Here is a 15,289-nt window from a genome sequence, read left to right as displayed (position 1 = left end):
ACTTTGTTTATTTATTTCTAAAGATATTTTATTCGTAGGATTTTTGTATTGGGTGATACCCTTTTTTGCTTGAGCCCGACCGGGTTGGATCCGGTCCGGAGCAAGTCGGGGCCATCGAACCCGACCTGGATGCAAGGTAGAACGACGGCCACGTCTACAACCGAGGTCGAGTCATTTCGAGACCGTTACAGAGCTCGAAAGGAATCACCACCGGATGGAGAAACACACAAGGTCGGAAGCCGGGCTCGTAACGGATAACCAAGCGTCGCCGGATATCTCGCCCAAACGTGATTTTCTCAACCACTTCAGGCCATTAAGGCGTAATTACAGGGATCCACGATGTAATCAATTTACCTACCTTATTTTTACCCTTAATCAGAATGTATAAATGGGTATCTCTCTAAATTCTTAGGGGGGATCAAGCACAATTGTTCTAAGCAATATTATATTCTGCGATTATTTACTTTAACAGCAATTGTTGAGTCTTTATCTTTATTTTCCTCAACCTAAAAGCCTTTTGTATCTTTTAGTTCACGAATCCTTAAAACCCCATATAAATTCAATTGTTATCCGGATTCGAGGGTAAACAATTTTAATATGTTTTTTCTTCCTCCATACATCATATTTCTTTTTTCTATTTTTGCCTTTCACTTAAATGGTAAATGCTTTAATATTTTTAGATATGTGCACTAATTTGCAATATAATAGCTTGATAATCATTAAATTACATAGATTTCTTATTTTTGTTGGGGTTTTTTTAAATCAAGAATCACTCGTATAAACTATTCCTAGATTTCAGTCCGCCTATAGACAGTCTTGTAACTCTCTTGTAATAACTTAACTTTATTTTTGTTGTAATGTATTTTATTATAACAAAAATAGATACAGATAATTACAAAAACTCTCCCACCATAGTATTGCCTGATAAAAACATACTACATATTATTAATCAAGGTGTTTTATTCTTTTTATCCATAAAAATCATGAGAGTTGTACAAATCTGTCTAAAGTTTGCAAATTTTCCATTACATTTTTATATTTTCATTCCTAAACATATTTAATACTAAATAATAGTTTTAATCTCTCTTTCCTTCACGTAAAAAAGTATATGAAAAAAAATACTTCACAAAGATCATAGTCATCTCTCTTTTTAAGTCGGACCAAGGAAGAAATTAAATCAGAAACTTATTATTATAGTAGTACGTACTAATATAACTAAACCAACATATATGCAATGCAAAAGGCACAAAAACAGAGTCGTACATCTATTATCACACGGGGAAAATTTGGTCGATAATGATAATAATATAAAGTACCAAACATTAAAAAAAAAAGGAAACTTTGCGACGTTGTATATATATATAGAGAGAAATTAACTTATCGATTGAAGAAAAAATATTCGATGCATAATGGACTCCTTCAATGATTTTCTTTTTAATCTTCATAATTTTAAGAGAAGTCAAAAGATCAAGGAGTTAAAATAATAAAAGAATATTGTTGTACATACATGATTGTTGACTTAATTTTCTTCAGAAATGCCATCCTTGATTCTGGATTTCTACATTATTTGTCACGTTGTATGAAAGTAATATAATTTTCAAAGAACTTTTGAAACTCAAAGAACACCACAATCTTGTAGGATCTTTATTTTTTTGAATAGAAAAATAATCAGTCTTCTATATAAATTGAACTTAACCGCATATTTGCATTGTTTCTATAGTTATCTTTTCTTCTCAACTTTTCAGTGTTTTATTCCTTCCAATTTTTTCCTTTGTGTTATTCTTAAAAATTCAAGAGTCATTCGTTAAATGACATCCTTTCCGAAAGAAAAGGCACCTCTTCGGATGGTGAGTTTTCTTTTAATTTATAAGTAGGATAATTGGGTTTTTAAGAAGGGCATTTTAGTAATCTAACTTTCTAGTTTAGGTCTTCCCACTTTTATAATAACTAGTCTTTGAGTACGCGCGTTGCACGTGTATTTCATCTCATAAAGTATAATTTTTTACATTAATATTATTTTATAATTAGTGTTCGATTTACATAACAAAAGTAAACCAAAAAAAAATATAAATCATGAAAATGACGATTTGACAATCCTATTCAACTAACTCAATAAAGGAAGAAGCTTTGCCCTATAAAAATCCTCAAAATTCTAATGTTTGTACTGCAAAAAATATAAATTATTAATTATATCTATAATTTATCCAACATAAAAAGCACTTAGGAAGAGTGAAAAAAGTTGATCAACATTCATGTTAGAATTTTATACTTTTATAATAGTATAGATAATAAACATCGTAGATAGATTATACTCGTTTATCAAAAACTTTAATGCAGATAATGATTCTTAAATCACATTCTATTAAAATTATACTAAAATTTAAATAGTTAAACCTAAAATTCTAAATATTAGATAGAATCTTAAATCTTTATATAACATTTTAACATAAATTTTTGGTGAAAGAATAATTTACTTTTTAAAGGTATAGACCGGATATGTCGATCAACTTCATTTATGTGGGAATTAATAACTTCATGTAAATTACTCCAAAAATTTCTAGGTTGTTAGGAATCGTAAGTATTTTTAATTTTTGTTAGGTTAATACGTAGACTTCAATAGTTATTTTTATACAAATATTTTGTTTTTAAAGTTAACATATAATAAGTAACCAAACAAGTATCTTTCAAACATAGTTCTATGTTTCCAAAACTAAATTAATCTCGTTGTTCCAATAATTAAAAAAATTGGCTTTGTTTGTGCTCTTAAGTTTTATAAATATATGTTTGTTTGTGTGACGAAGAAACATACTCAAATTATAAAGTAAGTTATATATCTAACCTACGTGAGAGGGTTTATTTTGTTGGAGTTAAGATATATTCTATATGGAAGACATATATTTATAATGACCGGCTAATAGTTATTTTATCCAATTGGAATAAAAGATGTATTTAAAAGTTAAATTTTACTTTACTTTAAATTCCTTAATATTAAGAGTTTTTACTTAGTTCAAATAAGGAAAGACTTAATAGCCAAAACTTTAATTAATTTTAGATTCCTAAATATTAGAGAAATAATTAAATGACTATTTTATCCAATGTGAAACCTATTGTTAAAGGATAAAAAAGGCGAACGACATTTCGATAGGGCCTTCGTGCTTTTAATATAGTATAGATATAGATATAGATATAGATGATATGATTATAGATGAACTTTTAATAAATATTTAATGGTAGCCTAGTAAATGAGAATTAATATGCTATTACAAATTAAATTATACTGATAGTATAAAATATTATATATATCCAATGTATACAATTTAAAGCAATTATTGGAACGTTTGTTCCTTACTTTTCAGTTTGTCTTTGTCAAGAAGTAGAAACCAGAAAATGTTGTGTAACAATTTTGTCTAGACAAACACAGTTACATGTTATAGCATTAATTGAGGTGACAGAGATTTAAACTAGATAACGTCACAAGTACACATTCTTTATTGTTTCTAGTCAGTTATATGAATTTTTATTGTTCATTTCGCTCTATTGTATTCATCTTAGTGCAATCTTAAAAATTTGGTTTATCTAACACGAGAATTGAATTCCTTTTGGTGCTTCAACTTAATCTATATATATATAATATATATATAATATATATATATATATATATATATAATATATATATATTATATATATATTAAAAACACGAATAATTTAGGTTAAATATCGAACGACTAAAATATCCCCGAAACATTGATTGACTTTTATAACCTTAAATATATGTTTAATTTAAGGATATAATTGTAATTCACCTAATGCTGGAATTTTTTTTCCGATTTAAATTGCACCGAGCAAAAAGGAAAAAGTGCGAAGGTGAAATACTCCTATCCAAATTGATTTTGGATTCATCCTCCCGCACCAACAATACAATATTTTACCCTCCTCTCTGATATTTTACACAATACAATATACAAACCAAAAGAAAGCACCCAAAAAATAAAAAAACGTAAAACTCTTTCTCTTTATCCAGAGTTTTTGCCTACTTTTTCTTGAAACAAATGCTTCGCACAATAGCCTTCTTCTTGGATGACAATATACTTTGTCCAGTTATTCTTTCTCAGTTTGTGTGGGATTGGATTCAATTATTATAAAAAATGTTAGTTTACTTGAAATCTAAAGTATCAGTTAATCATCATTTCATCCAAATAAATATTTTTTAAAGGTTAAAGAGTTGATCAATATCTCAATATAATTATACTTGCTTTTTAATTATTTGTAATCACTCATATAAAAGAAACTAAATTTAAAAAAAAAATTCTCAGTTGCTACCATTATATAAGATAGAGAATACACTTATAAAAACCTTAAATATAAAGTTGTTGTTCTTAGTACCTAACTAAGAGAAGATGAGAAGAATAGTACGGGCAACTAGATCGTTGTTATATAATCATTTATAATGGGATCGAAAGATTATGAGATTCATCTTTGATGACTATAATTCTTTTTCCTTTATAATTTTACGTGGAACTTGGTGACCAATAAGTTATCACAACGTGCTTTCTCATCAAAACTTGACTTCTCAAGCCAAAAAATGACTGGTAGTTTTAAAATTATATATATTTAGTAATATTTTCAATATGTTTATATTTATAATGACAATCAATAAATATATGATCGGTCAACCCTACTGTTAAATTATTTGTCATGAATATTTTCCAAATGGGTAAGAAGAATAAAGAAATGTACCAAGACATCACGTTTTAAAGAGGTATTAAGTGGATGTGATCTAATAACCATTTTTGTACCTCATAAAATAAATTTAATGGATTAAAATAAATATTACATAATATCGTTGTTTGTTGATGATTGTTCTAAGAATAACGTGCAAAGCACGTTTATGGAGACACGTACTATATAAAAGCACGAAGGCCCTTAGCGAAATGTCGTTTGCCTTTTTACCCTTTTACAAATATGATTTTACATTGAAAAATTGTTCATCTTTTACTTGTCTTCCTAATATTTAGGACTTTTACACCAAGTAAAATTCTATTTATTATACCTTGTCTTATTTAAATTCTAAAAAAACTAAATTTAAAAATCAATGAAGAATTTACCTTATATAAATAATTTACTTTAATTATGATAAAACTGTAATTATACTTTTTCAAATATTTAGGGGAAAAGGCCATAGAAGAGGGCGGAGAGGCCGAAAATTAACGTAAATTAACGTTTTCAAGTTGCCTTTCTATTAGAAGTACTTAATTTTGTTTCGCTAAAATCACTAACTTGAACTTTCCATGTTTCTATTTTGTTTACATTTTGATTTTGTGAAAATAAATCATAATAACATTGCATATAATCAACTACTAAGTTTTGAGCGTCGAAGAGTTGTTCTTACCGATTAAAAGTATTTGGTCGGCTTTATATTCATTAAATCGAATTTTACACTAGACAAAATAGTTATTCAATTATTTTTCTAACAAATAAGACTTTTTAATCATATAAATTTTATTTACTAAATCTTTATTTTTTAGAGTTATGATGTTCTAAAAAGGACTTTAATATTAATTAAGATTTTACCTTATAAACTAATAGGAAAAATTAAATACTAAGGGCTCTCAGAATCTTTTTACATTATTGTTCACTATCACGAATCTATCTATCTATATTTAAATCTATATCTATCTATCTATCTATCTATCTATCTATATTTAAATCTATATCTACGCTATATTAAAGGCACGAAAACCCTTAGCAAAATATCGTTCGTCTTTTTTACTCTTTTAAGATAAAATTCACACTAGACAAAATGGTCATTTGATTGTTCTCCTAGCTAATATTTAGGAGTTTAAAATTAAATCTAATTTAATAATTATTAAATCTTTGCTTATTTGAATTAAGTAGGAAGTCCTTATATTTAAGACTTTAAAATTATTAAATTTTACCTTATATAAATTTTAGAATTAAAATATGATTAATTAATACCAAATCTTTATGCGTATGAATTTTCTATAGTTGAATTTTTTTTAGCTCAAAAGAGACTGCATAATCGTACTAAATTTTAGGTGAACAATTATGATGTAAACAAAATAAAATTAAAAAAAGATTGAAGAAAGAGAAAGCATTTTGCTTTGTTCTTTATCCATATCAGTAATTAACCTATAAATGTTGTGAGATTAGTCCACCAACTATTAATTTTATTCTTCTATCAGTAATTTGCTTGGATATAAATTAATATAGATTTTAGAATATAATTAGAAAAAATAATTACAAAAAGATTTAATAATAGTAAGAGCAAGAGAGAAAGAATGTAATTGACATACCATATTCATTACTAAGTCCGTGACCAACAATTTCGAACCGTACTTTCATAATAACCGACCGAACCGACCGACGCCCACCCCTAATATCCTATAGGATCGTTTCATTCAAAGACTAATTATGCAGAGATCACAATGTGTACTGCATATATTATTTATGAGGTAATAATAATGTGAATATTATTATACTTTCCCTTTATTGACATAAAAAATAATTGCTCAAAATTCACAAACAACCACAGAGGTAAGTAGAGGATCAGCAGCCCCTTTAAGAAAAGCTCCTTGGTCTCTAACTTGTATGAGATAATCCATAGCTCTCTTTGTGATGACTTCACCTGGAATTAACACTGGAATACCTGGTGGGAAAGGGCAAATAAATTCTCCACAAATTTCCCCAATGCTTTTTTCAAAATTCACTATCTTTTTCCTAGCAAAAAAGGCTTCTCTTGGTGTACAACTCATGTAAACTTCTCCAAATGGTACCCCTTCTGTACCATTATCATCTATTATTTTCCTCTTCATTTGTATCTCTCTTAAGAAGTAATTGGTTGATAAATACTTCAATCCATTAACAAGTCTTTTACTATGTTCTTTAGTAGTTCCAATGCTAAAGGCCAATGTAAAAGATTTAGTTCCAATTAGTTCAGGCTCAATTCCATGACTTGTTGACAATATGTCATATGCTTGGAACCCTGAAAGGCCAAGTCCTTGTGTACCAATTGTCATTCTCAAAGGGTCTATAGAAGGAAAATTATTGAAAAAGCTTGAGAGATCCAAAAGTGAAATTCCAGGAATGTGGCTAATTACTTGTTTCTCTTCTTGGATTAATTCCATTACTTCATTGAAAAGGGTGTTTGGATTTTTACTTAGTTCATCCCTAGTTGCATCCAAAGATGCTAAGAGAAGCCAATTTGGACTAGTGGTTTGTAAAGATTGAAGACATTTATGCACTCTATCTCTATCGATTCGATTTCCGGATAAATGTAGCATTGATGATTGTGAAAATGAGCATAATACTTTGTGTGTTGATTGTATGACAAGATCTGCTCCTTGAGAAAGTGCAGTTTTAGGCATGTTAGGGTGAAATTTGAAGTGAGCACCATGAGCTTCATCTACAATTAGAGGGATTCCATGAGAATGACATATTTGAGAAATTTCAGACAAGTTGCTGCATACTCCATTGTAAGTTGGTGATGTAACAAAAACTGCAGCTGCCCTTTTGCCTTCCTTTTCCGATTCTTGTATAGCCATTTTTACCTGAAACATATATGACAATAATAATTATGAAGTGTGTCTATTATGTCAACAATAATAAATTAGTATTTGACTTATATATGTGGAGAGTATTAAGATATCGTTTGCCTATCAGTGAATTTTAACGTGTGACTGAAGGTTAATTATTATTTTTTACCAGATTATCAATATATTTATTATAGAGATTTACCTTTAATTTCATTATAAGTCACACAATTGTGTATATTTATTTTAGAATAAAAATTCTTTAAAAAAAGGTTAAACTTTTATACATTAATATGGTAAAAGAACTTTTACATAAGCTATTAGGTTACCTAAAAAATAACTACAACTAAACTGTTTATAATAAGTGTGATGGTAAAGTAAAAAAAAAAAAAAAAAAAGTAACATGCTATCACATGTTAAAACAAACTACAAAAAGTATAAAATTTCTGGATAATAAAGCCAGCAACCTACTATATTAGGTTAAAACATATTAAAGAGCCGCCCGGCGCACTAAGCTCCCACTGTGCGCGAGGTCCTATTCGGAAAAGAGCCGGACCACAAGGGTCTATTGTACGCAGCTTTATCCTGCATTTCTGCAAGAGGCTGTTTCCACTCCTGATCACATGGAAGCAACTTTACCAATTATGCTCCTTCTAGGTTAAAACATACTAAAGGTATTAAAAAAAATTATATTGTCAGTATTATATACAAGTTAGATGCTTGATAACAGAAAATACTAAAGGTGACCAAGGAGAGGAATATAGAATTAATTAATTACCTGTGAAGGGGTAACACCACCAGCAATATCCCATTCAAGGTTATGTTCAGGAACAATATACTTTGGAATAGCACCACAGAGCACCATAGCAGAAGTGGCTGAAACATGTGAGTTTCTTGCAAGAATTAATGTATCACCTGGTGAACAAGCAGACATAATAGCTGCTAAAATCCCACAAGTTGTTCCACAAACTAAGAACCATGTCTGAGTTGCACCAAAGAGCTCAGCAGCTTGATTTTGTGCATCTAATAAAGGTCCAGTTGGATAACCAAATCTATCAAGCTCTGGAAGTTCAGTTGCATCATGAAGAAATGGCGCGATACCGATAGTATCGACTAGTGAAGCTGGTGCGGCTACACCTCTTTTGTGACCTGGAAAATGGAAAGGAGCTGCATTTTTCTCTACTGAAATTTTTATGACATTTACTAAAGGTGGGAGTTTTGATTTTTGCTGATTGTGTTCTTGGGAATGATCAATCAGAGTTTCAGTTTGATCAAACTGCAGGCCCGTTCTATTATGCTCTCTTCGTCCCATGATCAAACTATCATGTTCCTGTGAAATGTTTTAATTTAGATAATTAATTAAGCTTGTAGAATATTCATAAATAGTACTTTTGTTAGTAAAGAGACAAAAAGGTAATCCTCTTGAACATTTGTGTGGCTATAAATTGAATTATATTATTAAAGAAAAACGAGAAATTTAAAGTTAAATTACTTTCATATATAGAAAGCATTGGCGGAGTCAGAATTTTTACTAAGGGCGGAGAAATATAAAGAAATAAATACACGAAAAAATTCAACATATAATATATGTACATAATTAACCTAACCACATAGTGTAAATTTTTACTGAAAAGGTGTCAAGTGACAATCCCTAAATGAAGGTATTAGAAAGATATCATTATTTTTGGAATAGATTAAAACAAAAAAAGTGTCAAATAAAATGACATAGAGGGAGTAATTTTTCCTTACAAGAAGTCTAAGCTAATATTTCTCCATAAGAAAGTTTAAACTTATATGAACGTTTTATGTATATACACGGAAAAGAAAAACATTAATAAAATATATGGTTTCCCTCCCTATTTCTCATAGTTTAAACAACCGAATTAACTATAATATACTTCCTCAATTTGAATTTACGTGAACCTATTTTTTTTGTAGTCCGTGCAAAAAAGAATGACCTCTTTCCTTATTTGGAAACAATTTATCTTTATGCAATAATTTATAGCCACACAAAATATATGTACCTTATTTTAAACCACAACCTGGCATTTTGAGAGTCATTACACCCCCTAAACTAGTCATGACTCTTTATTTCAACTGTGTATTTTTTAATTTTGTTTTTGATGCAATAAAAAGAAATCACTTGCATTGTACACTCTTTTTATTTCTTCTTTTGATGCAATGACTATTTATTTCAACCGTGTATTTTTACTTTTTCAGGTAATATCTGTTAAAAATATGTTTTTAGAGCACCATGATTTAGAGCTATATAAAAAATTATAGGCAAAATAATTAATTTTGAACTATGTATTTTTTTTAAAACTTTTTAGATGCCTTGACTATTTATTTCAATTGTATAGATCTTTATTTTCAGGTCAAATTCAAAAAATAACTAACTAAATTTAGCCTAAATAATGTAGTTGTATCCAAGTTTTATTATAAATTGTATTCGAAAAAAATTATCCAAAAAAGTAACATACTTAAAAAGGTAAAAATATATTTTATTTTAAAAAAATGCCACATATATAGAAAAATCCACGTGGCAAGCGAGTACGCCTACACTATTTGCCACATCAGCGTCCAGGGGGTAGTGGCTCTCAAAAGGCTAAGTTGTGGGGGGTAATTAAGACCACGAATAGTTTAAGGCTGTAACTAATAATCCGTGTCAAGTTTAGGAGGTGTTAAGGTATTTTGCCATTTAAATATAATAACGCGGCATGGAATGGAAATATTCTCTTAAAAAGAAAAGAGAAGAACAAGCCTAAGAAACTAAGAACTTTTTAATTAGTTACAACAGTTTGCTTAGGATCATTCTGATATTTAGCGAGGAAACAACTTGATAAAAAGAAGTTAATCGGAAAATCTGAACCATATGGGCGTGTTTACTATGAAAGAAAAACAATTTTCCAATTTTGTAGAAAATTATATTGACGTTCTTTGTTCTCATATAGTTCTCTTGAAATAAATTTAAATTTTAGAGAGCGTTGAATAATAAAACATAATTTCTTCCGTAACTAAACAAAAATACGGAATAAGCTTAAGAAACGTAAAACAAATGGAGAATTAAAAGAGAGGAAATGGCAATCGACCAGTTGCTCAGGAGTGGCTCTTCTTGCTATGGATGGACTGACAAAAGTTGATCCAAAACCCTGCTAAAACAAAATACGAATAAATATAAAGAACGTACATATAGTCTGCATTCATGCAATTATAAAACATGAATCTATGAAATAGTCACCATATTTTCCACATTTTCTTATTTTTTTACTTTTAACAAAACCGTGCAAGAATATAATGAACTCCTCATACCTGGAAATACTGATCTCTATTTGGAAAGAATAAAATACTTACATTTTTTGTCAAGGGAGAGACTACTTGTAGAAACATTCTGATATAGTGTTCAGGATTCTTTCGTTTTCTTAATAGAAAAATACCAAGATGAAAAGATGAATGAGCTGGGATGCAGAAACCTGTGTATTTATTACCTGCAGGAAGTGGATCTAGTGTTGATATTTCCTATTCAAATAAGAAGGAACACATGTATCATGTTAAATTAAATCATGTTCCACCACATGCAATGTGGGCATATAAACCACAAGTCTAGCAGACTACTTGTCATTTCTGGCTTCTCAAGAGTTAATTTGACTAATTTTTAAAGTTAAATTAGATTTAATTAATTTAATATTTTAATATTAAAATTTGAATATTCGAAAGCTATTCCCCCGGTTCAAAAAGAGTGTCCACTTAGCTTTTTTTTTTTTTGGTTATAAAAGAGTGTCCACTTACCAAATCAAGAAAGAATTAACCTTATTTTTCCAGATTAGCCCTTATTAAGTGTTAAGTGACCAAATATCAATACATATTTAATTAGGGATATATAGTCAAATTACCCATTTTTACCTAGGAGTTAATATTTTCTTAAGGGGTGTGCAAATGACTAAGTGGACACTCTTTTTGAACTGGAGGGAGAAATACGTAATTCCGCTTATCTAAGATAATAAAATACTTCCTCAGCTCACTTTTACTTGGCATGTATACTAAAAATAGATTTTTATTTTTACTTGTCACTTTACGCATATCAAGAGAAGACAAATTTTTTTTTCATGTTATATCCACAGTATTTATTACTCATTTTAAATCATTTTCTCAAATCCAATAAAATATGAATCAATTAATATGGGTATCATAATAAATTATGCACTTCATTTATTATTTCTTAAAGGCGTGAAAAATCAAAATGTGCCATGTAAAAGTGAACGGATGGAGTAAATACGATTGACTCTCTAGTGGAGAAATTAATAATGCTACCAGTTTTACTTGTGAAGTTCGCTAAACTACTCACATTGATCAAATGTCTACCAGACTACCAGTCACGAGGTTTGTGTAATAACGATTGATTTCTGTTGGAAATCATATTTAATTTCAGTGTTATTTTCATATTTGTTGTCACCAAGGGCGTACATAGAAATTTTTTTAAGCGGTGTCGAAATTTATCAAAGAATTGAAATATAACTTTGATTATCATACCTTTAGACAAGAAAAATGTGCAAAAGAAATATGTGCTAGTTGAGGTTTGAACCTTTAACCTCTTGGGGAAAAATCAAGCACATTACAAACACACCAGGACGCAATTTATGTCAAGCGGTGTCATTTATCCTACTTATCTGTTTCCGTACAGTATAAACACATATATTTAGTAAAATTTTCCGACAAAGCGGTGTCGCGTGACACCGCTTCGGTGAGCGTAAATCCGCCCCTGGTTGTCACGACCCAATTTCACCTCAGATCATGATGGCACCCAGCACCGTTATCATGCAAGCCAACACGAAAAATATTAGTGAATTCTTATTTTACTTACCAAAAGCAGTGACAACATTTTTTCTTAATTTGCAATTAAAACATGTGATAATAAGCAATATTCAGTAATAGTTATACAACCCAAAGAACTGTCTACTAATGTGTGCGCCAAGACCTGGTGTCACAAGCTGTGGGCAACTTAGTACAATATACAAAAATAATAGATCAATCCTACTGTCTGAAACAGAATAGACAGTCAAAAGTAAGAGAAACTACATCAAGCTGCTGGTCGGCACAGGAAGGGAAGCAGCTCACCGTGGAAGTCTCGGACTATGATCAGGGACGCGTACTGGTCTGATAGCCAGATGTACCTGCCTCAGAGCCTGTACAATTAAGTACAGAAGCGTAGTATGAGTACATAAACAATATGTACCCAGTAAGTATCCCGTCTAATCTTGAAGAAGTAGAGACGAGAGGTCGACTTGATACCTACTAGGGTCAAATAATATAATATGATGTTATGCCAGGCATGAAGGTCACAATTATATAACAGTTGTAATAAGAATTTTTAAGTCATGTCATTATAATATCACAGTTAACCATTTACATTTCGAACCATTTAACACGCAAGTCATCAATAATAATTCACATAGATATCATGCGCACATTATGCCGAGGTCGACGATCCGATCCAACAGAAAAGAAAATGTGCACTGCCCGAGGGTCGAATGGCGCGAACCATAGATGCATCTATTTCTACCGAGGCGATCGGCCCGATCCATAAATATCAATTATCATCAGAAAATACATGAAGGCGCATTTATATTCAAATAATTCATACAAGTGACCAATACTACATATGTTCACTTATATTCATTCCCATTCCTCTAGCATATCCTAAATGATCATATTAGAAGGAAGGCATATAAACATTTGCAAATATAGCATGATACGGGTCCTAAACTACCCGAACAATTAATATAATAGTAGCTACGCACGGACTCTCATCACCTAGTGCGTACGTAGCCTCCGCATATAGTAGCAAATTATTCAGTTGTTACTCCTATGCGGACAATTTCCTCTTACGAGGTTTGAAAGGAGACGCACCTCGCTCCAAAGTGCACTTCCAATACCAAGAACGAGCCCGAACTCTCAATTTGGAGCCGAACGATCCAAAACTAGTTAAATGGGGTAAGAACTAGTCAATACAAGCTCACAAGATCGCATTCTAACTATTAAAGCAATTTCCCAACCTCAGACACATGTTTTCCTAAAATTCGACCCCGGGCCCACGTGCCCGAATTCCGAAATTTTTCGAAGAAAGTTGTCCTTTGTAACCTAAGGATCAATAATATATGATTTCTACTTTGTTTCATAACCAATTTCGTGGTAAAATCTAAGTTTTATTAAAACCCTAGGTTTTGCTCTAACCCCATGATTTTACCTTAATCTTAGTGTGTTAATCTACCTAAGACACAAATATTAAACTAGGAATAGGTAGGATAAACTTACCTCAAGATTCTAGGTGAATGTCTTCTCTCAAAAGCTCCAAAATCGCCCAATGGTTGAGTGAAAAATGGCCAAAATAACTTAGACCCGTATTTAATGAAGCTCACTGCTTCAGCGATTTCCGCATCTGCGGTCGGGGGACCGCATCTGCGGTCCCGCTTCTGCAAAAGAAGGACACATCTGCGAAATTGGCCAAGCGAGCTGGGACCGCTTCTGTGGTCTTGAAACCGCTACTGCGGTTTTGGTCTGGCCGGCCCTGGGCCGCATCTGCGAGAGGACGACCGTTTCTGCGATCTCGCACCTGCGGTTGACCAAACGCAGGTGCGGTTATGACAGCAACTGAAGCTTCAGCCCTTCTCAAACTTTCCAACTTCACTCGAGCCTCGTCCGATTGACGCTCAGGGCTCCCGGGCCCCGCCCAAACATACCGACAAGTCTGAAATCATGAAACGGACTCGCTCGAACCTTCGGAATGCCTGAAACAATGCTAAATCTAATAATCACCCCCTAAAACCAATTGAATCAAACTTATGAACTTCAAGTTCTTCAATTCACTTCTAATGTGCCGAAACGTACTTATACTACTCGGATTGACACCAAATTTTGCGGGCAAGTCTTAAATGTTATATTGGACCTGTACCGGGCTCCGGAACCAACATACGAGCCCGATACCAATGTGATCAATCATTATTTAGTTTTTTAAATCCTTGGAATTTCAGTTTAACAATTTCCAATAAAAATTCATTACTCGGGCTAGGGATCTCGAAATTCGATTCCGGGCATACGCTCAAGTCCTATATTTTCCTATGGACCCTCCGGGACCGTCAAAACACAAATCCGGGTCTGTTTGCTAAAATGTTGACCAAAGTCAAACTTAGTCTTTTAAGAAAATCTTAAGGAATCAAATGAGCCTATATCAACCCAAACTCTTCCAAAACCCGAACCAACCATCCCCGCAGGTCGTACATCAGTTAAAGAAAGCGCGAGAAGTTTTATTTAGGGGAACAGGATTCTAAAAAGCAAAACGACCGGTCGGGTCGTTACATTCTCCGCCTCTTAAATAAACGTTCGTCCTCGAACGGACATAGAAAAGTACTTGAGGTGCCGAATAAGTGTGGATATCTGCTCCGCATGTCCTCCTCGGACTCCCAGGTCGCCTCCTCGACTGGTTGGCCCCTCCACTGGACCTTCACCGCTGAAATCCTCTTGGATCTTAACTGGCGATCCTGTCTATCAACAATGGCAACTGGCTCCTCCTCATAACCCAAACTCTCATCCAGTTGGATAGTACTGAAGTCCAACACATGGGACAAGTCGGCATGATACCTCCGGAGCATGGACACGTGAAAAACTGGATGAACTCCCGATAAGCTGGGGGGTAGAGCAAGCTCGTAAGCAACCTCCCCAACTCACCTCAACATCTCAAATGGGCC

The 15,289-nt window shown here is 31.9% G+C and overlaps 1 protein-coding gene across 2 annotated transcripts; it reads right to left on the bottom strand.

Annotated features, from left to right (window-relative positions):
* Positions 1-6,293: 6,293 nt before the first annotated feature.
* On the bottom strand, positions 6,294-11,012 carry LOC109242777 (arginine decarboxylase-like). 2 transcript variants are annotated; one of them, XM_019409632.1, is made up of 4 exons: positions 10,902-11,012; positions 10,640-10,699; positions 8,329-8,880; positions 6,294-7,568 (listed from the first exon to the last, which is right to left on the bottom strand). In XM_019409632.1, the coding sequence occupies exons 1-4, from the start codon at positions 10,935-10,937 to the stop codon at positions 6,531-6,533; spliced, it is 1,686 nt and encodes a 561-aa protein (XP_019265177.1). In that variant the 5' UTR covers positions 10,938-11,012; the 3' UTR covers positions 6,294-6,530. The 2 variants fall into 2 exon arrangements, with proteins under 2 accessions (XP_019265177.1, XP_019265176.1); XM_019409631.1 differs by having other exon boundaries at positions 10,640-10,702; positions 10,902-11,008.
* Between the last annotated feature and the right edge of the window lie 4,277 nt (positions 11,013-15,289).

The sequence above is a fragment of the Nicotiana attenuata genome, unplaced genomic scaffold (genome assembly GCF_001879085.1).
Source record: "Nicotiana attenuata strain UT unplaced genomic scaffold, NIATTr2, whole genome shotgun sequence".
In the NCBI taxonomy this organism is placed as follows: domain Eukaryota; kingdom Viridiplantae; phylum Streptophyta; class Magnoliopsida; order Solanales; family Solanaceae; genus Nicotiana; species Nicotiana attenuata.
This window is presented reverse-complemented; position numbering and strand designations above follow the sequence as displayed.

Excerpts from the sequence above, each read along its gene's own strand:
- LOC109242777 (XM_019409631.1), bottom strand. The coding sequence starts at position 10,937 with ATGTTTCTACAAGTAGTCTCTCCCTTGACAAAAAAT. Across the intron at positions 10,703-10,901 it reads TCTCTCCCTTGACAAAAAAT|CAGGGTTTTGGATCAACTTT; the intron begins GTAAGTATTTTA and ends ATTTTGTTTTAG. Across the intron at positions 8,881-10,639 it reads GAGCCACTCCTGAGCAACTG|GAACATGATAGTTTGATCAT; the intron begins GTCGATTGCCAT and ends AACATTTCACAG.